The 21521-nt window shown below is 37.0% G+C and overlaps 1 protein-coding gene, 1 long non-coding RNA gene and 1 pseudogene across 4 annotated transcripts in view; 2 read left to right on the top strand and 1 right to left on the bottom strand.

Annotated features, from left to right (window-relative positions):
- Positions 1 to 15774, bottom strand: part of NEGR1 (neuronal growth regulator 1) — a 904143-nt gene extending 888369 nt beyond the window's left edge. For both annotated transcript variants that reach the window (XM_003260198.3, XM_030823138.1), the window contains exon 1: positions 15391 to 15774. In XM_003260198.3, coding sequence (XP_003260246.1) covers positions 15391 to 15566 — 176 coding nt within the window. In that variant the 5' untranslated portion in view covers positions 15567 to 15774. The remainder of the gene's footprint in view (positions 1 to 15390) is intronic.
- Positions 5608 to 8300, top strand: LOC115837493 (annotated as a pseudogene). Its single transcript, XR_004032523.1, has one exon. The product of XR_004032523.1 is annotated as a rab GDP dissociation inhibitor beta pseudogene (transcript).
- Positions 15775 to 16174: 400 nt separating the features above from the next.
- Positions 16175 to 21521, top strand: part of LOC115837492 — a 266063-nt gene continuing 260716 nt past the window's right edge. Inside the window, exon 1 of the long non-coding RNA XR_004032522.1 lies at positions 16175 to 16475. This is a non-coding gene — a long non-coding RNA (uncharacterized LOC115837492). The remainder of the gene's footprint in view (positions 16476 to 21521) is intronic.

Genomic DNA, 21521 nt, shown 5'->3' with positions numbered 1-21521 from the left:
AGAAAAGTGTGCCTTTGGCCTCACAAAACTTCTGGTGAGTAATTGACATAACATTGTAATGAACTCTAAGAAATGGAGATGCCAATACATATTTACCTCAACATATATTCCAAATGGATCTATGTAAACTATGTTAACTAATAACAAATTTTAATAACTTAATAAATTAAAAATGCACATGTACCATAAGTACATACACTGTCAAACTAAACAGTAGTTTAATCCTCAGTACTAATAGTAGTACTAATCCTCAGTAAAGGATTCTACTGAGAGAAACAAGTTTTTTATAGATTGACTTACTCATTTCTACACACCAAGCCTGTTCAAGGCCTTAAGTGATACAAAGGCAATTAAGGTAACAGCACCAGGTCTACGGCTAGGTAGAGTCTTTTTATAAAATATGTATATAATTAACTAAAATACAAGAAAGGAACTTCTTTATATTGACCAAACACATTTACACACACACATTTGATCAAATCCTGTATTAAATGCAAGGTAAATAAATTCACTAGGTAAATACATTCACAAATGTGTGTATGTATATAAACACATAAAAATCTAAAAAATGTACCAAGCATGTGTGTGTATATATAGATAGATAGATAAACACACACACACACACACATACACACACACACACACAAAATTAGAAATGAGAAAAAAATACCATTGAGCTAAATTTAGAGAATAAATAGAACTTGAAAATTATTAAAACCCTTTTTTTGGAAAATCAATTGATGAGGAGGAGAATGTCCCACACAAGACAGGGCAATAGTAAAAAGTCCTATCTGAAATAAAGAATAATTAATAAGTCCCTAAAGCACACCGGAGGGTAAAGAAGTAATCACGTTATCGGAAAACTTTGATGTTGATTGCTATCAGCTAACTCCCTATAATATCAATGAAGGTTTATTGTTAATATTTCTAAAAATCTTACTAGCAACATTTGTTTATTTTGTACCAGGCATGATGTTGAGGAGCTTCTAACGTTTATCTCGTTTAATTCTTAGAACCTATAGGTTAGGCATTATCATTAACCCATTTTACAGTGAGGTAACCAATCAGAATCAGTTTCCTGACCCAATTTTTAAAATAATTCATAGAAATATGCCACTATTTGCAAGGACCCCATCTTACATACAACGCATACGTAACTGTAAGTAGAAAAATGATGAGGCTATTAAAGGGTTTTATGAGAAATTTGAAATAGCAAGCATAATATATTCTTATATAGGAGAAGAAAGGTGAATGGGAATTTTAATGTGAAAAAAGAATATTATCAAGAATTTTCATTTTAGGGATTTGCCCATACTAACATTATATACATTGTGCCCTACTTAAAGCTAGATAATACGGAAAAGCCCAGATATTGTCTGTAAGAAACTAGTTATATGTATCAAATATTAAGATAATTTTTGAATGCCACAAGAAAATTCAGAAAATCAACTCACCAATTATTGAAATTGCTAGAGAGAAGTGTCATCCATTCCATTGTGCATAGGCATGTTAAAATAATTGATAAAATAAAATCACAGAAGCATGAAAGTGCTATTTCAATGAAGAATTATTTGCAAAAGAATTAAAAATATTGTTTGCTTTGTTGGTAAAATAAAGCATCAGATGTCCCTTACACATATCATTTCAACCAAGAAAAAAGGAAAACACAAGTCTATTGAAAAAAGTGTAGTATAGTAGGAAAAACACATAATGATGGTAAGAAGATTATGATGCTAACAGAAGAAATGATGAAGAAAATAAACCTTCATAGACTTTCAGAATATGTCAAAAACTGATGATAAATTTAGAGGAAAATCCATGTATAAAAGTATTACAGAGAAAACAATATGAAGGAAAAGCATCCCAGATGGAAACAAAAAATAAGTCTAAGAAGTAGAAACAGTATGTGTGAGATGGTCATCATGTCTTCAGACATACTCTACTCTTCACGGTATCAGAAAGCTGTCTTGAATTTAAAAGAGGTGAACCGGAGATGTTATTAGAGAGCAAACAGAATACACCAAGTACAATAATATAACATGTAACAATTTATTCAACTAAATTTTTCTGGCCACAAATTACAGCTATATTAAAGGAAGAGGAGGAAGGCAGCATAAGTGATAATGAAAGAACATGAACTGCGTCTGACACTGCTTTCGGCACATTCACATAAATTATTATAGTGTTCACAATAAGTATGGGAGTAGCTCTCAGTATTTCCATTTTACAGACAAGAAAACTGAGTCTCAGAAAAACCAAGTAACTTGCTGTGGCCGCTGAGCTAAGAGTTAGTGAAGCAGAGATCCGCACGTAAGTTTTTTATAACACACAACGGTGTTTAAGACTATAGACTGAATTACAATGTAAATTCAATAGATGGGAACTTATCTCTTATCATCATTGGATCTTAAATTCACAGAAAGTGGATAGCATACTACAGGGACTCAATGCATAAATGCTGAAATTGGGTGAATGAACTCCTGAAATAACACATTGCCTATAGGAAAAACTATACAATGAATGGAAAAATATAAATTTACAAAGAAAGAAAAATTAAAAATCAATTCAAGGATTCTAGAATTTAGTAAACATATTCTATACAAATAGCAATATACAGGATGAATAATTTTAAATAATATAAATCGATGCTGTTGACTATGTCTGTTACATTCTGATGTGTAGCCAAATGAGATAACAGACTAATATAAAATTGATAAAATAAACAATATAAAATGGAAGGGTGTAAGAATGTGAAGAAGGAGCTAGAACTGGGTTATAAAGGTTTGAAAGCCTTTTTAAACAATATGAGACAAAAACAGTACTTTACTGGAAAAGCTTTGGATATGTAAAGCAGCCGCAGCCATCATAAAATTTACACTTCTCTTGGGTACACACGCAAAGTCTCTAGAAGATGCATATATAAGCACATTTTAAAAGATTCTTAAATTATGTACTATTGGATACAAACAAGTTTTCACTCAATTAGGCTATAAACTATATAAACTACTTCCACCAGCTAGCAGAAAAAGGCAACATATCTAATATGTTTGATTTTATTCATTGATGGCAATTAAACGTAAGACTCTATAACTTACTACTGACATGTTATTGAAATTGGAGTACAAGGAACTTTTATAGGTCTCTGAATCTTTGGATCTTCCTATCTTGAGAAATAATGGTGCTTAAAATTATTGGCTGCCTAACCCCTTTCAAAGGAGTGAATCAAGGTGATTCAGCTGTTCAGGGTTATATCAGGATGGGCTTTCAGATGATTAAACTAGGGACTTGGAATAATATAACAAGGAACTACTGATTTTCATTTCTTTTAAGGACTAGAGTGTACAAAAAAGCTTCAGGACATATTGTGGCTTTTGAAAGGAAATAAGCATGAGCTTTGGAGACACACAGGCCTAGGATCAAATCATGGTTATGCATTAATAGCTGTAAAAAAGTTCGGAAAATTACTCAGCTTCCAGGAGGTTGTTTCCCCATTTGTAAAGTAGAAAAAGTATAGTTTGTTGTGAGGATTCATTGCAGTGACCAATACATTATACCTAACTCTTAAGTGATGTTCAATAGCTGTTTATTTTTTTCTGTTATCAATAGCTTGTAATCATTAGGGATGGAATCATCTATGGATGAGAGATTTTTTTTCAGAATATCTATAGTAGTTTTAAAAATTCAAAATTTTCCTATCTAGTAAATGCATGTGACCATTTAATATATATGCATATATTTAATATATAGCATGTACATTTAATATGCCAAATATGTAATCTCATTTAAACAATTTCACGTTTCCTCAACTATAGAACATACTTTCTCGATGTTTTTAATCATTGTAGACTTAGAAGCTAAAAGGCAGTTGGTGCTGAGTAAATGTGTAATACATGAATAGCCAATAAATTTATCAATTGTTTTGATCTCTTTTAGTAAGAGGTACAAGATAATGAGGAAGGCACTGGGCTTGGGATAAAGGACTTGGATTGTAATTGTGGCTCAGCCACTTCCTGACTGTTCCACCTGGGTCAAGTTACTTTCCCTTGCCAAACTACTTGGTTATAAGAGTGGGAAAGAAATAGCTTATTGTACACAGCTGTGAATGTACAGCAGGTGATTGAATAACATAATTTTGTTCCATGTTGCTTCCTTATAATGTTGAGGAGGGAAGAAAAGTTATTTTCATCATACATCATTTTGCTTAAGTCAGAGTTTCTAAAAACTTATCAACAACATTAAATGAGCACTTACTGTATATATAATATCCTTTTGTGAACTTATTCCAAAAAATGGCCCCTGACCCAATTGCAGGCCAAGGTATAAAGCTGTTATCTATGTTCTAAAATAAATATAGACTAGTAACTAAGAAGGAAGATATACACCTGGACGAAAAATATAATTTTCAAACTTCAATACGTACAGTGTATATCACTTCATCATGGAAAGGTGATATGGTTTGGCTGGGCATCCACCCAAATTTCAATTTGAGTTGTATATCCCAGAATTCCCACGTGTTGTCCCAGAATTCCCACGTGTTGTGGGAGGGACCTAGGGGAAGTAACTGAATCACGAGAGGCGGTCTTTCCCATGGTATTCTCATGATAATGTATAAGTCTCACAAGATCTGATGGATTTATCAGGGCCTTCTGCTTTTGCTTCTTCCTCATTTTCTCTTGCTGCCACCATGTAAGAAGTGCTTTTTGCCTCCTGCCATGATTCTGAGGCCTCACCAGCCACGTGGAACTTTAAGTCCAATTAAACCTCTTTTTCTTCCCAGTCTCTTGTATGTCTTTATCAGCAGTGTGAAAACAGACTAATACAGAAAATTATGGGTTTAGAAGTTTTCAGTTATTTAATAAATTATATGAAATTAAATATATTTTCTCTTATTATAGTTCTAAATAATGAAATTTCTGGGCTTAATTCTATGTCATCCCAAGTGATCTAAAGTTTAAGGTAATTTGATGAGAAGTCACTAATACAGCTTAAAATGCTTTCCTCCCTCCCTTTCTTCCTCTTCCCTTCCTCCCCATCTCTACTCCCATTCTTTCACTCAACATTCAGGTTTTGAACACTAATAACCTACCAAGCACTAACTAAGTAGTCTACATACCATTTTCTATTCAACTGATCAATGACCAAATATATTAATTTGAAAATACTTTCAAATCAAATATTATGTACCTAAATATATTCTACTGTAAGAAATATTCTATTTACTAAATTAGAAAAACTTTATGATCTCTTTATTAGATACCCTTATATAACAGGATAAATGTTATTAGAGAAAATACATATCTTCTGATTACAGCTCTTATATTCACAGTATCTCTTAAATTCATTAATACCTCTAAATTTGCCGGGCACGGTGGCTCACGCCTGTAATCCCAGCACTTTGGGAGGCTGAGGCGGGCGGATCACGAGGTCAGGAGATCGAGACCACGGTGAAACCCTGTCTCTACTAAAAATACAAAAAATTAGCCGGGCGTGGTGGCGGGCGCCTGTAGTCCCAGCTACTTGGGAGGCTGAGGCAGGAGAATGGCGTGAACCCGGGAGGCGGAGCTTGCAGTGAGCCGAGATCGCGCCACTGCACTCCAGCCTGGGCGACAGAGCGAGACTCCGTCTCAAAAAAAAAAAAAAAAAAAAACCCTCTAAATTTAACTTAGTTGCATGAAAAGAAAGGGGTTTCTGAAGACAATGGAACACATATTTTCCATGGCCCTTTAAGTTATCTAAAACCTTTAGATATTTTATGGCAGCACCCACAGCTTTAAACATACCCTAATACACACACAAACTCTATCGATAACATGGGCATGAGCACTGGACCTATGTCCAAATGACTTAGAAAAATTCAGTAAAGAACAACTTTGTTCTGGACTGAAAAGGGTTATATGCATCTTCCCTAAATTGAGTAAATTACCAGCTATTTGGAAAGTACAATGTACTGGCTTTTATTCAAAAGAGCAACATTTAATGCTGGCAACACTGCCAAATTCCTCCTTTCCTCTATTCTCCTTTTCTTAGAGAAAGTGATTAAGAGACCAATTCCCATGCCAGCTGAATGCTTATAAGAGCATCAAAGGTCCTCTGTCAGAATTCAGAACCTGATATGGCTTAGAAACTGCTACACCAATAGATAACATCCTCAACATTATAAATCAAAGCCATATGACCACATTAAAATTCCATCAGCTAGTATCAATACACTGTGGTTTATAAAGTACTGTTGACCTACCTCTAGGAGATGGTTAAAATGATATAAAAGTTATGCTCTGGTTTGGGGCGTGTAGCTACTTTTTACAATTGAGTTACTCATCCATAGCAACAGCAAATTCTTTCTACCTCTGTATCCTTATTGATTTTGTTTAATTAAAGCTTTAGGAGAAAGGAAGAGAAGGTTCCATAAGTCGAGGCAGAAACAGAAATAAATGTTAGAAGGTCACAATAGACATTTTGCTATTTTGAACTGTTCCTGTTATCTCTTAATTATAATTGTCAAGGGCAAAAGCCTTCCTATATAATTTAAAATCTGGGATCTTCTTAAAATTGTAACGACATTTCAAAATCTTAAAACAACTAGGTCATTGCATTTCAAACTTTTCTGCTTAAACCTACAGTAAGAATACCCTTGAAATCTTAACATAGCACATACACACACACATGCAAGTACACACAAAATAGAAGTTAATCAAAGAATACTTTACCTTTATTATATAAAATGCCTTATATTTTAGTACATTTTATTTAATAACACCTTTAGCAAAAAGTACATTTTCTTCAAAGTAGACTGTGTCCTGTAATTTAAAGAATTTAAAGAATATTTCCAATGTATATCTCTTAAACCGCTAAGACTTCTGCAGGAATTATTTAAGGCAGGGACCGTTGATATATGGATTAAAAAAAAAATAAATACATTCATTTCTTCACTTACCCTTCCATTGATTCATTAATTCAAAAATTAGTGGATATTGGCCTGATACATGAAAGCTTCTGTGCTAAGGCCCTAGGGATAGTTGAATGAACATTTTACCACTACAAACCCACGTGTTTTTCTTTTTTTTTTTTTTTTGTTTCCAGAATTTGGCTTTATTTTGCAGTACAGAAATCATTTGGAGCCATTTTGAGACAGAAGTAGAGGCTCTGTCAAGTCACTACTGCATTGCAGCTTGATCCACTGAAGAAGCCACGCCTGAGATACAAAAGATGCGCCACACTTTAACTGCTTTACGTTCACTTCCGCTCCGCTCTTCTCTCATCAACTTTATTAGGTTAAAACACCACATACAGGCTTTCTCCAAATGACTCCCTATTGTCTGGTGTTTGGTTAGAATTTTATGCCCACATAAACCAAACTTGTGGCTATGCTATTTGGGCCCTGCCATAACATTTGACATAATACAAAATATAAAGTCATGGGGAAAACTTCTGGATGCCGTGCCAGACCATGGAATATTCAATTTAGAATCTCCTGAACCTCAAGAGGAAAGATGGCACACAACCTGTATGGATCCAGCTCTTGAGCAGCAGAAGCACATAGCTACACTGATTAAAAGATAAACTGTCTCAAGTTGTCTATGTCGGTATCCCAATGTTTGTTTAAAACTGATCCAATTAAACTTTACAGTGAGTCTTTGGCAAGATATGGCAAAAGCCTATACCTTTATCCACTCTGTGGCCTTGGAGAACTGCCCCAAGGATTTGCAAGGCTAAGTGCTATTTATGGAGGTACCTAAATGCTGAATAAACCCATTGAAGGAATCATTGTGCAGAATGGAAAAGTAATTGGTGTAAAATCTGAAGGAGAAATTGCTCGCTGTAAGCAGCTCATCTGTGACCCCAGCTATGTAAAAGATCGGATAGAAAAAGTGGGCCAGGTCATCAGAGTTATTTGCATCCTCAGCCACCCCATCAAGAACACCAATGGTGCCAACTCCTGCCAGATCACTATTCCACAGAACCAAGTCAGTCGAAAGTCAGGTATCTACGTCTGCATGATCTCCTTTGCGCACAAGGTAGCAGCACAAGGGAAGTACATTGCCATGGTTAAGCACAACCGTGAAAACCAAGGAGCCTGAGAAGGAAATCAGACCAGCTTTGGAGTTCTTGGAACCAATTGAACACAAATGTGTTAGCATCAGTGACCTCCTGGTACCAAAAGACTTGGGAACAGAAAGCCAGATCTTTATTTCCCGCACATACGATGCCACCCACGTGTTTTTCTAATCGAAACTAAAATGACAAAGAAAAACAGAAAATACATCTTCGCAAAATATCAAAAAATTTCTATTATTTACTCATAATGATCTTAAAAGTTATACCACATTTTTTTCTGTAATAGATACAGCAGAGTAATTAAAATTCAATTTGATAATGATTATGACTGTGTATAAAAATCTGAGATTTTAGTCTCTAGTCATACGGTAATTTTTGTTTCTACTGGTTAATTTGAAACACATAAAATATCTGACAAAATAAAATGTGAACCAATTTAACATTTCTTTTAGAAAAGCAAAAAGACAGGTAATAGGATACTCCTAGGGAAAAAAGACACAATAAATTTTATTTTTTCATATGCACAGAAAGTGCCAGTGACAATCTTTAATCTATCGGCAAGCTTCTAGAGAAATGTAATGAATGATATCAAGAAATTCAACTTCCTTCCAAATTCAGAAATCCTCTAGAGCATCCCTGAGAGAGTCATTTAATGACAGTCTTAAATTATCATTTCTCCTGAATAATTACAGAAAAATGTACCAATAGTAGGACTCAATGACAATCGCTTATTTATATATGAGCCAGACACCAACATAAGTGTCTTTTAGAAATTGTTTTACAGAAGTAAGCGAGAAGGTCATCACATCATCTGATATACAGTTAAGAGGGAGAGGTGGCTTTCATCTATAACTCTGGCTACTTGAGAGCTTGAGGCACAAGGATGGCTTGAGGCCAGGAGTTTGAGACCAGTCTGGGCAACACAGTAAGACCCCATCTCTAAAAATAAAAATAAATTAGCCAGGTATGTTAGCACACACCTGTAGTCCCAGCTACTCAGAAGGCTAAGGCAAGAGGATCACTTGAGCCCAAGCATCTAGAGGCTGCACTGAGCTATGATTGTGCCACTTCGCTCCAGCTTGGGGGACACAGTGAGACTCCATCTCAAAAAAAAAAAAAAAAAAAAAAGTGTAAGTCATGTGATGTCTATACTGTCTTAATTTCTGCAATTTTGAAATAAGATATGGTAGAAAAATGATCTGATTTTTAATCAAAAGATTCCACTGGTTTGAGAGGCTAATTCCTACAATAGTCAAATAGTTCAATTAGGGATATTGTTATGGTTATATACTTCATAAAAACTAGAAACTTTTATTATCACCTCAGATGTTGCTCGATATAAAGAAAGACCTTTAATTTTTATTAAATTCAATAGGCAACACTGTATGAATTGTCTTAGCACTTTGATCACATATCTACAAGCAGGGTTTAATCATAGTTATTTTTGGCTCAGTCAAAAAATATAACACTGTTATTGAATCTCATCAATATATGTTCATCAATTTATTTTCCACACATAGCAACATTATATATTTTCCTACTGAAATTATTAAATGATATATTAATACAATATTTATTCTATTTATTCATTTGGTTTATTAACATAATCTGTGTATGGATTATAAAGCCTCTTCTTTTTTCTTTGTAATATGCCTCAATATTCTTATGGTTTAACTTCTATGCGTGTTTCCTTAAAAAACTATTACATCCAGTGCTAGCGAGCAACACTTACGGTGCCACTGGCAAAGCAGTCACTCAATCAAATATAATGAAAATCACAAAAACTATCACTTTTCACTACGCATCTATCAAGGTTCTACAAACAACACTTAAACCATTTTGGATATTTAAAACGGGAGAATTTAATGCAGGAAATGTATTTTAAAGGAGATGGAATACCTGGGAAGGTGGTAAGATAACCCAGTGGTTAGTAACATCAGGAAGCCACTATTACTACTCCTAGGTTGAAGGAATAAAGGGATAAAGCAGTAAAGAGAAACGCAGGGGCTAGTTATCAGTTGGAAGTTGAAACAAAAAAGGTTCCAGTGGGAGATGAATACAGTGATATACACTGCCGAAAACAATGAAAGAAGGGAGAAACGCCCCAGCCCCTCAATTCATGATGTTGTCCCTTCACCAAAAACTACTTTCCATTGGCTAACGACAGCCTGAAGATAGTTGGCAAGGAAGACTGGGAAATGTAGCTTGAGGGATTAGCTCCAGCCTCCACCCGCAGAACCCCCCGCCACCCCCATAGTACAGAATAGCAGATGGACGAAGATGGGTCTGGCCAATCAGGCCTAGAACTGACACAGACCATGATGTGAACATTTCTGTAAATTCTTTAGAAGTCAGGTATTGCAGTATTAACTTACTCCATGGAGTGATTTAATTGTAAAGTCTACCCATTTAAAACAAGTAGTTAATTAACATGCTTGTGTTCAAAGATCTATACAACTACATGGGCCTTTGAATTCTTCTGAACTAAAAAGATTGGGCAAAATATATTTATCTAGAAAATTAAAAACATTATCTTATACTTTTATTAATAATTGTGTACTAATGTATCAAGTAATATATCTTGCCAATAGAACAGTTCTGCAAATCAATATAGGTAACATTTAGCATTTATTACATATCCTAGAACATATTTTTCCAGACTGACCATTCGGATAATCCATTATCCCTGCTCTTTTTAAAAAGAAAAAAAACTCAGGATTTTAAAAATATTTCTTCATAATACTATTTAATAAACATACAAGTTTTAAAATAGTGCCTTAATGTCCTAAATCAAAAATATCTGTAAAGTTGAACTGTGTATTTGGAAGGTATAATGCACCAATGTGTAGGAATAACTCAACAGAAAATGTGAGACTCTCAAATATTATTCCAAAAGTACACCATAATTGATTTTTACTGCTATTGGTAATTCTGTATTCTCATAGAGAAATCATTTATTTTATTGTAACTAACAGCATGCATTTCAAATCATAACTAGTTAATGTAGTCTAATAAAAAGGCAAATGTAGTGAGCAAATAAGATAAGCAATAATAAATACTTGTCATATTCATTCATAAATTTACTTGCAAAAGTTTTGCTGTTTCCAATAGTGTAGAAATATGCCCTAAGCAAAAGCCTTCTTCCATATTACAGTATCATAGTAGGATATCACATAACTTCCATTCAAATCTACTGCATTAAAACAACAAGAGTTGTGTTTAACTCTCCTAAGGTAAAAGAAGATATCACAATTAAGGAAAGAATCTTTCTTCCTTTCTTCGATTAAGCATGATAAGCAGATAATAGGATATTTTGAATTCATATCACAAAGGTGGCTAAAAAAGTACAAACTTCATAGAGAAGGGCTGAATAAGAAACAGATTGAAAAAATTGGCTTAAAAATGACACGTGTTTTAAAAATGTGCAGGCACAGGGAGGATGTAAATGAGAATGTACATAGTATTGTTTCCAAGGAGTGTTAAACATTTTTGATATGTTTACATAACAGTATTTGTTAATAAGGTAAGAGTAAAGCAACTGGTTCATATTAAAGTAACTGCAAAATGATTTTTTTAGGTCTCCTGAAATTTATGTATTGTTCTAGAGCAGAGTTATATTCCCCTGAATTCTCCAGTTCTAGAAACATCACGTCCTGAAGCATAACCAATGTGGTTCTAGCACTTCCTGTTCTCTACTAGATCAGCCCGTGACACATTAACTCAGACCTTCCATGTACTACAAAATGCAACTCAAAACATGGAAAAAAAGTTAATGTCTCCATATAAGATTAACAAGTTCTGTTAAGAATAAAATACTGTATATATTAAATGTAGTAGCAATTAAAGTCTATATTTAATAAGTTAATGGCAACAGTTTGTGTTTATAGCAAATTACAATGTATTTTAGACACCATATATTTTTTAAACACAAAGCTTAAAAAAGGGAAATATCAAACATTACTGTATTGAATATCTGTATCATTAAATACTTTATCAAGAAGGTCCAAATAATTCAAGTGAATCATTCAGAAATTTAGCACTGAATAACATTATTAAAAGTAAGAAACATCTTTACACTTCATATATATGGCTTCACTAACCCTAAAAGACAAAGTTAAAATGATAAAAATATTAAAATTATTAAGTGGAATGTCATCATAAATCCTGTATTTAAACTAAACAGAAAAGATGATTTACAAAATGATAGATACAGTTAGATAACTGAATGAATTTCCCTTGGGTATTATAACTCCACTTAAGGAAAGTTTTGATTTTCATGATCCTCTTCTCAAAAACAGGTATTCTGGCACTTAGGAGACGGAAATGTATCATTTGACCTTTAAACTTGTTTCATTACTGTAACCACAAGCAACAGAGTCACTGACTGGCATGTTTGCACTTTAAGGCCTTTAGCACTTAAAATTATTTGATAACTGTTATGCCACTATTTGTTTTTTATTAAAGACACTGTGAGGAATATGTTACATTAAAAATAGAATATATTGTGCTAAGCTTGATGAATGATATCATGTAATTTGGTTAAGTGTTCTCTTGAGCACTTCATTCATGTATTTTGATGGGACAAGGGCGTATGTTTGAAGGGTAGAATTTTGTTTTGTTTTCTAATGAGTTAGAGAATAACAACAGATATGGTTTTAAGTATACAAAGAAAAACCAAAATATAACTGTGACATTACTCTTGATTAAAAAAAAAATGCATCACCTGAGTTGCCTATACTCAATTAGTCCTTAAGCTTTATCTGTAATGGTCTATGAGCAGAGGAAATTACCAGCTGTAGAGAAGAGTCAAGAAAAAAATAACTGACAATATTTAACGTTTTCTAATGGAGAGAGAATTTCTTATAAATGGATACGTTAAATTAGTTTAAAACCTACAGACAATGTAAGAAGTTAAACAACTGGATACTTCTTAGAGAATTTCAGAATTACTATAAGCAAATCGCTTTGAGTAAAAGTAATGCAGTTCAAATTTCAATTTCATATGATAAAAAAATTTAAAAGCTAAAATCTAATTTGTTAGAAACATTATTGAGAAGACACAGAGACTCTGTTCTCTTTAAGAAGTTTGAAAGTCAAAAGTTCCCCCAATATCACAAAATGCGGGATATAGCATAAAAATGGATGAGGTACAGAGCACACAAAAGTAAACAAGGACTGCTCCAAACTAACAACACTGGAAATACATGGTCCCCACATATCAGGGAAGCTTCACTGTTGGAAGCAATTAGTGAACTAAACATGGGTCTCCTGGAAGCAGAATGTGGGTCCAGCTATCTTCAGTAACCACAGTATTTATTAAATTGTTGTTTGTTTGGGAAACCAAATGCCAGGATATATTATTGAAAAAAAAAGCAGTCTCCTAAATCCTTTAGGGTGGAAATGGTAATGCTCACTACAAATAAGCAATATGTTGCTTGCTACAAAAATACATATTGCAGCTCCCATGATATGTGTTTGTAACCTCTGAAGATAGTGTCTTGCCCTTACCACTGTTGTTCAAACTTCTAAAGCAAACTTAACATAAAGAGAAAATACAGGCTTAATTTATATCCTCTCTGTGACAAAGAGTTTATCACTGTCACCAACAATGAAAAGTTTTTTTTTTACTATGTAATATCAAAGATATTAGTTACTTCTGTATATAGTGGCATTTTTTATTCAAAACAGAAATTATTAAAAACATATGTATTAATGTATATTAAAAATATGATAGTATTCCAAATTTGAACTCACAGGCATGTTCCAAAAGGTGTAAGTCATATACCACACCCACATCATTAAATTTAAATATGTTGCATGTTTCAAACAGAAACATTTCCCACTCTCTTTCACCTTAGACATGTCATGTACACCGATGTTGTACAAGCCACACTTATAAGCCAACTACCACCCAGTGGAGAGAAAGAAGATCTTTCAGGGAAATGTGAGGTGGGGTGGCAGGGGGAGAAGGGAGGGTGATGGGAAAGAAATGAAGGAATAGGGCGTTTAGCTTTGTTTAGATCTAAGCTTTGCTGAACGTCCATTTATATTTTCATAGGAAATAAAACATTTCCAGACTCCCACTCTGCAGTGTTGCTTAGGGGTAAAATCAGGGTATGGATGTTTATTAATGACAAACCATCTCAGAGCTCAAGCTCAGAGGAAAGAAGGGAAAATGAGAAAAAGAAGTAAAACTGAAAACTGATGGAGGGAGGAAGGTAGGAAGAAAGAGGGGATAGAAAGACACAGAAAGAGAAAAAGAGAGAAGCAGAGACAGAGTGAGAGCGAGTGAGAAAGGCAGTGTATACACATGTGTGAGTGACAATGTGGAACAGAGAAGGAGAGTATGCCTTTTAAACAGTGAGAGACAATCTGAATGTGGAAGTGGTTCTTAGAGCATGGAAGTGCCAGTGCATGTGATGATGTGAGAGTATGTGAGTTAGTATGTTTATGGAAATAAGATTTATGAGGGTGAGTAAATGGTACTGGAGGGGAAGAGTGACCATGACTGTATGTGCCACAGGGGTGGGAAACGGTATGGGGAGAGGGATGAGAAATGGGAGTCTAAAGAGGGAAGACAGGGCACAGGACAGGGACATCAAGGAGGAATGAAAAAAAATAGACAAAAAGAAAAAAGGGTAAAAGAGAGGAGGAAAGAGGATTAAGTGTGAGGAACAGAAATTAGAGTCGTGGAGTTAAAAATGAGAAAATATGAGAAGAAATTTTAAAAAGGAGGGAAAAAACAGAAAATAGAAAAGGCATGAAAAGAGGTATTGGAGGGAAAAAGAGTTACAAGGAGGTGGGGAAAATGGTAGAAGAGAAGGAGGAAGGAGAAAAGAAAGAAAAGAGAAAGCGGTAAAAGGAAAGAAAGATAAAGAGCAAGAAATCGAGCCTAAGTGTCCAAGTGAGAGGGAAAATAAATGGGAGCAGAGAACAGCAGTTTGAAAGAGTCGCTTATGCTGGAATAAAATAGAAACAAACCTGATAAACTTGTCAGACTCTCCAAGAGTCCCCATGACAGCAAAACAGAGACCTTGTGCATTGAGTTTCAAAGTGGCACCTGCCCCTCCTTCTAAACCTGACAGTTCACTCATCCCCAGGCTACTTGGCGTTCCGGCAAAGTGCTTTACCATCACGAGTTCAGCTTGCTACCTGCCCCAGCATAAACGGGCCGGGGCTCCGGGAAGAATCTGCACCTGGAATTCTTGAGATGCGGTCTTTCCATGATGAGCACCACCAGCATTATTGCTTGTGTTATAAAGAAGGCAAAGAGGGTTCAAAGAGAGACAGAAAGATAGACCGAAACAAGTACGAAAAGCACGCCGTTCTTCCTACCTAAGCACCGCCGTGTCCCCTTTTCTGACCATCATGTTGTCCACGGCCGCCCAGGGGAAGTCCACACTCTGTCCAGCCGGGAGGCAGGAGGGTAGCAGGCAGCACAGGCTGAGGAGCACCGCCGCCAGCCACTGGTTCGAGCAACAAGCACCCTGCACCAACAGCATCATGTCCATCCCTGCTAGGGCTGCTCACTCTCCAGCAGCTTTCAGCTCGCACTCCCCCACCCCCTGGTGCTGGCGAGTCTTCCCGGGAACCAGGCGGCGCGCCACAGGATTTTTTTTTTTTTTTTTTTTTTTTTTTTTGGTGGGTGGGTGGGTTTCTTTTCTTTCTTTCTTCCCCCCCTCCTAGTTGTTGGGTGTTGTTTCTCTCTTTTTGTTTTTCGGTGTTTTTGCCTCCCCTCCTCCTCTTCGCTTGCCCTCCCTCCCTCCCCTCCCTCCCCCTGGCACCACACTACACCTCCTCTCGGTTGCTTTTGGCCGCGTCCGGAGTGTGTCTAATTCTCGGGCGGCTCGCACACCATCTAGCGAGGAGGCGAGCGCGCCGGCGAGTGAGGGAGGAGGCGCGGCGGCGGCGGAGGAGGCAGGGCGAGCGAGCGGCGGCGGCGGCTGCAATCGCAGCGGCAGCAGCAACAGCAGCAGCAGAAGCCGCGCGGAGCGCTGCGCCGGCCGCCGGCCCCCGGGCTCGCGCGCGTTGCCAAGCGGCCGTTTCCTTAGCAACCCCGCCAGGGGACTGGGGATGGAGAAGGGGCGGGGGGGGGGAGATTTAAAAAATAATAAAAAAAGAAAGAAATAAAAAAAGATAGCAAGAAGAAAAAAAGAACAGAAAGACAACGAGAAAAAAAAGGAGGAACTGTATCACATTTATGCAAACTGAGGGGGAAAGAGAGGCACCGTAGAATGAAGGCTTTCCTTACTGTCGTAAGCGCTAGAGGGATGCTTTGCTAGAAAAGTCTCCGTGTCGGGGCGGGGTGAGGAGAGCTGAGGGGCGCTTTGCCTTCCCTCACCGGTGCGTTTTACCTCTCGAGGCACCGTAAGTTTGAAGTCCTCCAAGTTGTGTTCGGCGCCATCATGACGCCGGCGACTGTGAGTTGTTTTTTTGTTTGTTTGTTTTTATTTTCTTCTAATCTTGCCTGGGTGGCTACGCTGCAGTTAACGAGCAGCCAACTAGTTCTCTCTTTGCGTTTTCTCGGGAATAGGTAGGGACTGTGGCGAGGCGCTGCTTTTTTGCGGGGACACGAGGAGGTGCAAGGCCTTGCGGTAGAGCAGCTTGCGCGTCTGTGGGGGTCGGCCTGTGTGGATGGCAGGACGCCCCTGTTTTATCTGTGCGTGTTGACACTAAGTTGTGTGTGTGAGTAGGGGATTGTTTATGGTCAACATGGAGTGTGTGTGTGTGAGGGAGAGCGTGTCGTACGCGCGCACGCGGGGGACTGTGCACGAGCGGCACGCAGGCGCGCTGGGAGGGACGGGGCGGGTCGTGCTGGGATGCAGAGTCGGGAAAAGACTGCAATCAAGTGTTTTAATTGTGTAGAGCCGGGCAGTCCAGTTATGTAAGAGGCAGTTTAACCCGTTTGAGCCTATCAGGCCGAATAATCGGCGCATCCGAGTCAAGGCAGGGCGGAGTGAAGGGGTTTAACGAGTCGCAGGCTTGTATTTCTTAACAGCCTCCAAACCGAGTGGAACAGGCTTGCTCCTCCGCGGTGCAGAGCGGTAACCGCCGCGTCCTCCCGCAGCAGCCCTTCCGCAGCTCGGCGGGCTGTTTTCAGCCCTGCCCTGGCCCAAGGCAGAAGGAGATACTAGGCGTGGGGCCACCCCTACTCTTTTTTTCTTCTTTCCTTCTTGAACTCATTTCCAGATTCAAGATCCCTAAGCTTTTCCGGGCCATTTGCAAATCAATGCGAGAACCGAGGCTGAGTCGTTAGCAGTTACACCAATCAATCTTGTTCAGCGAGGAGTTTGGGAAGCAGAGCGGGGAAGTGAAAATGGGAAATAAGTAATTAAAAAATAAGCTCCCTCCCCCTCACACACTTTTTCCCTTCCTCCACCCCATCCCCTTTTAGCAGTGTTTGAAGAAGATATTCTTTGCCAGATCCCAGTTCTTCCTCCGTTGGAGGAAATAAAACCTCACACGTCCCTAACTCGTTTTCCATAATGCTAGCAGGGTCCTTTGGCAAAGCGCACCGAAGCAATACTCTCTGCAGGGGTCAGCATCCGGCTGCCTCCCCAGACTGACCTCTTTACAAGGCAGGCAGGGAGTCGTTTTGCTTGGTGGTAGCAGTGTTCAGAGTGATTTTTATCGCCGTGCACGGGGATATATGGGGAAAGGGAAGGGTTCCCATCACCTGTGACCACCCAGACTGGCTTATAGAAGAATCCTTAACTAGCAACACCTCCCTGCTGAACTGGCACTCCAAGGCTGGGCAGTTAACGGAGACATTTGCGGCAGCAGTCACTGATGTTAGTATTCTGCCTTAACTCTCAAAACCGACTCGGAAATGGAGAGTGCAATAGTTTGAACCGCATTTTGAAACATCAATAAAATGTTAGTCATTTGCAGATGAATGAAAACATTTTCTTTACCGTCTGGTATGCTAGGGAAATAATTGTCAAATGACAGACTCTCACTAATATCGATGCCAGATACCTAGCTAACACTGTCATCTTGTTAACTGCATTTTTCTATCTTGCGTGGCACGCTGATGGATAAAGCGTAAAATTATCTAGGGCAAACGGGGGATTAGAAGAATTGACATATCACATTCATGGGCAAAGCTATGCAGTATTATTTAGCATTTCAGTAGAAACGAGCTAGATTCTATTGAAGAGACACAGAAGGTATAGCTTCCTGCATTGTGACTCAGTTTAGTGCTATTTTAAGCAGGGATGGGGGTGCCAGTGTTTTCTAGTACAAGCTATGAAAAGCATCCTTTTCTAACTGCTGTTTCCCGGAGATCTGACATCTTCAGTGTCCACGGGGTTGGGGTGGGGGTGGTAGGAGGAGGGATTTCTTTGACCAGGGATGGAGCTATGCAGCAGTTTTAATATGTACAACAACCCTTCAGGCTTGTAAACGGAAACTGGAGCCACTTCTTTCAAAGACAGTTTCTTTTCCTTATTTCTAGTTTTTATCTCAGCTACCATTCACAGATCACACTTAAGTCTTAGAGAACCCATCTAAAGAAAGCAATGACTGAACTTAGTGTATAGATGTCTGGATTATGGGGGAAATTATTTACAGGTAGGTCACTATTATTTACAGCAAGTGCAAGAATGTCAGGTAGGGCAGCCTCTCTTGACCCTTGTACTTCTAGTCTTCTGGCTAAAGAAAATGAATTTAAAAGCTTTTATGACTTCCTATTCCCTAAACCTTTCTAAGGGCAAAAAATCTGACAGGATTTTACATGGTTTCTAATATTTGCTTTTGAAGTCCAGGAATTCTTACAAACAGAGACTTAAATTCACTGTCTTGGCTCTTTTTGAGGGAAAATCGAAACAAAACCAAACAACAACAAAATGAGGGAAAAAAAAAGCTTAAATAGCAAATAGTTCCTTAGTAGAATTTTTTGAAGTAGAAGAATTGGTAATAGCATTGTTTAGAACATTTTAGAGGCAAATATTGGAGTGGGTGTAATGGGTTACTCCTTTGGTTAGAATTTTAAGGAAATGACACTGGAATTAATTATTATTTCTTTATAATGATGTACCTTTTTTCGTTTTAAAAGCTTAACTTCTAGTATTTCAAGAAATGTAATAATCAGTAGGGAGTTAGTACAAAAGGAGAAAGGTGGAGCCTGATTGTGTTAGCAGATTATTTCATTATCTAGATTGATTCCACTCCTGCCTTTCATGCCCTATGACCTGTATTTTGAATCCCTAAGGATGTTGGAAAGAGTAATGTTATATAGGGAAGCTTCTTAAGCTTCCTTACTTTAATAAACTTGATTTTTATTCAACAATGTAACTGTGATTGTTAGAATGGAAAAAATAGAAGTTTACATTTGTTTATTGGTAGTGAATGAGTAAAGCCAGCTTCATCTTTCATGTTATTTTTTTTAATACTTTAAGTTCTAGGGTACATGTGCACAACGTGCAGGTTTGTTACATATGTATACATGTGCCATGTTGGTGTGCTGCACCCATTAACTCATTATTTACATTAGGTATATCCCCTAATGCTATCCGTCCCCCCTTCCCCCACCCCACGACAGGCCGTGTCGTGTTATTACTGTGTGGGCATAAGGAGTTTTAGCCAAGACAGGTCCCAGGACCTAATGGAAAGAGCTAATGAGATCACTTTGTATTTCCTGAAGGAGACAGTCAGGAAGCCCTTATAAACTGTACCTCTGAATAATAGCGCTGTAACTTGGTCCATAATTGATTCTCTATTTGAATTAAGCTGCCTTAAGCTTGGCATACCTTGCCAACTAAAACTGACGTATATTGATGAATTTCAGGTCAGGGTGAGAAATACAAAGTCCCAGAAATTTGTTGGTGGAGGAGAATCTTCCACTACAGAAGTGTTTCTCAATCTAGGCCCTTTTGACATTTTGGTGCAGGTAATTATTTTTTTGTGTGGAGCATGGGGACTTCTGTGTGCATTGGAAAATGTTTATCAGCATCCCTGGCCTCTATCCAGTAGATGCCAATAGTTGTGATACCCAGAATTTCTCCAGGCATTGTTAAATGTTCTGTGGATTGGGAAGGGGATTACTCCAAGTTGAGAACCACTTCATTATAAGTTATATTTCTAAAATATATACCATCTTGTGTTTTGCAAATAAAATAATAAAGCAGATTGTTTGTCAAAAGTATCTCATTTGGATTCTATAGCTACAAAAAGAGCTCCTTCGCATCAGTTCCATCTCTACATTTACCTGCCATGTGGTTGAGTAACCCAGGTTAACACAGATGCAATGAATTTAATGGCTGACGGCAACAAAATACTTTCTATGATTTCTTCCTAAATTGCAGGAGACTTGCTCAAATAACATTACAATTGCACACTAACAAATGTCTTCTATATTGTTGTAATGTATAGTTTGGTTATAAATGTTATTGTAAAGTAGGCGAGAGGCGGTCTTTTATTTAAGCAAGTGTTGAACTGATAGTTCTTTGAAAGGAAATTGTCATTTTATGTTGTTTTTTTCCCAAATAAAAGTATAAGTAAATGGTGAGCTTATTTTGCGCAATAACCCATGTAAATCTTTGCCTTCTTTATATTGTGACAGCTACATATTATTCACTCTGGAAAATGGCTGTTGCATAAAGAAGAAGAAAAAAGCAAAAAGTTATTTGCCTATTGGGTCATTCCTGGGTCATTCTATTTAAATATCATATATTCATTCAGTTATAATATATCATCTTATCTATTCACCATCAGCATTGGGGGTAAGCAAAGAAGTTAGAAGTGTATATGTGTGTTTGTATGTTTGGAGGAGTGCGGAGATACCTACTCTACTTTCAAAGCTCTTCAAACCATTTCCATAGAATGGCCCTGAAAATTTCACCTAAGTACTTAAAGAAGAAAGAACAGTGTCACAATAGATATGGGTAGAAATCATTTTCAAATAACTGAAGTTTCTACTCTTTCTACTTGTAAGATAACAAGTACAGCTTTAACTATATTTCATTATATAATTTACAGTAGATTCCAGGAAAACCAATAATTATTATTTAAGATTTGTTCTCACATATTTCTAAGAAACTCAAGCACCTCTATTCAAAAATAAACATCAAATTTTATACTTTATACTGAACTATGATGAATGTAAAATCTTATTCTCCAAAACAATTAATTCTGTTTTATTTTATTATGTAATTTATTTAATTTCCTGAAAGGTTCTGATTTTTATTGCAGAGGTGTTTATCTTGTATATTTTCAAACTCTACTATGACTTGTTAATTTTGTCCCTTTAGCATTTTATATTTTTTTTTCTATAATTGATATATGTGTGTCTGTGTATATGTGTGTACCTGTATAGACGGGAAGTACCTCACTGTGTAAACTTATGAAGACATCTTGACAAGAATTTGTAATTTTTAATTTGGGATAATTTTTACTATTAATATAGTTATCTTAACACAAGGTTGTGAAAACATAGCTTTAAAACATAGCCCTAAGGAGAAAGAAAA

The sequence above is a fragment of the Nomascus leucogenys genome, chromosome 12 (genome assembly GCF_006542625.1).
Source record: "Nomascus leucogenys isolate Asia chromosome 12, Asia_NLE_v1, whole genome shotgun sequence".
NCBI classification, from domain to species: Eukaryota; Metazoa; Chordata; class Mammalia; order Primates; family Hylobatidae; genus Nomascus; species Nomascus leucogenys.
Note: the sequence above shows the minus strand (reverse complement) of the source record. Positions and strands in the feature narration are given on the sequence as shown.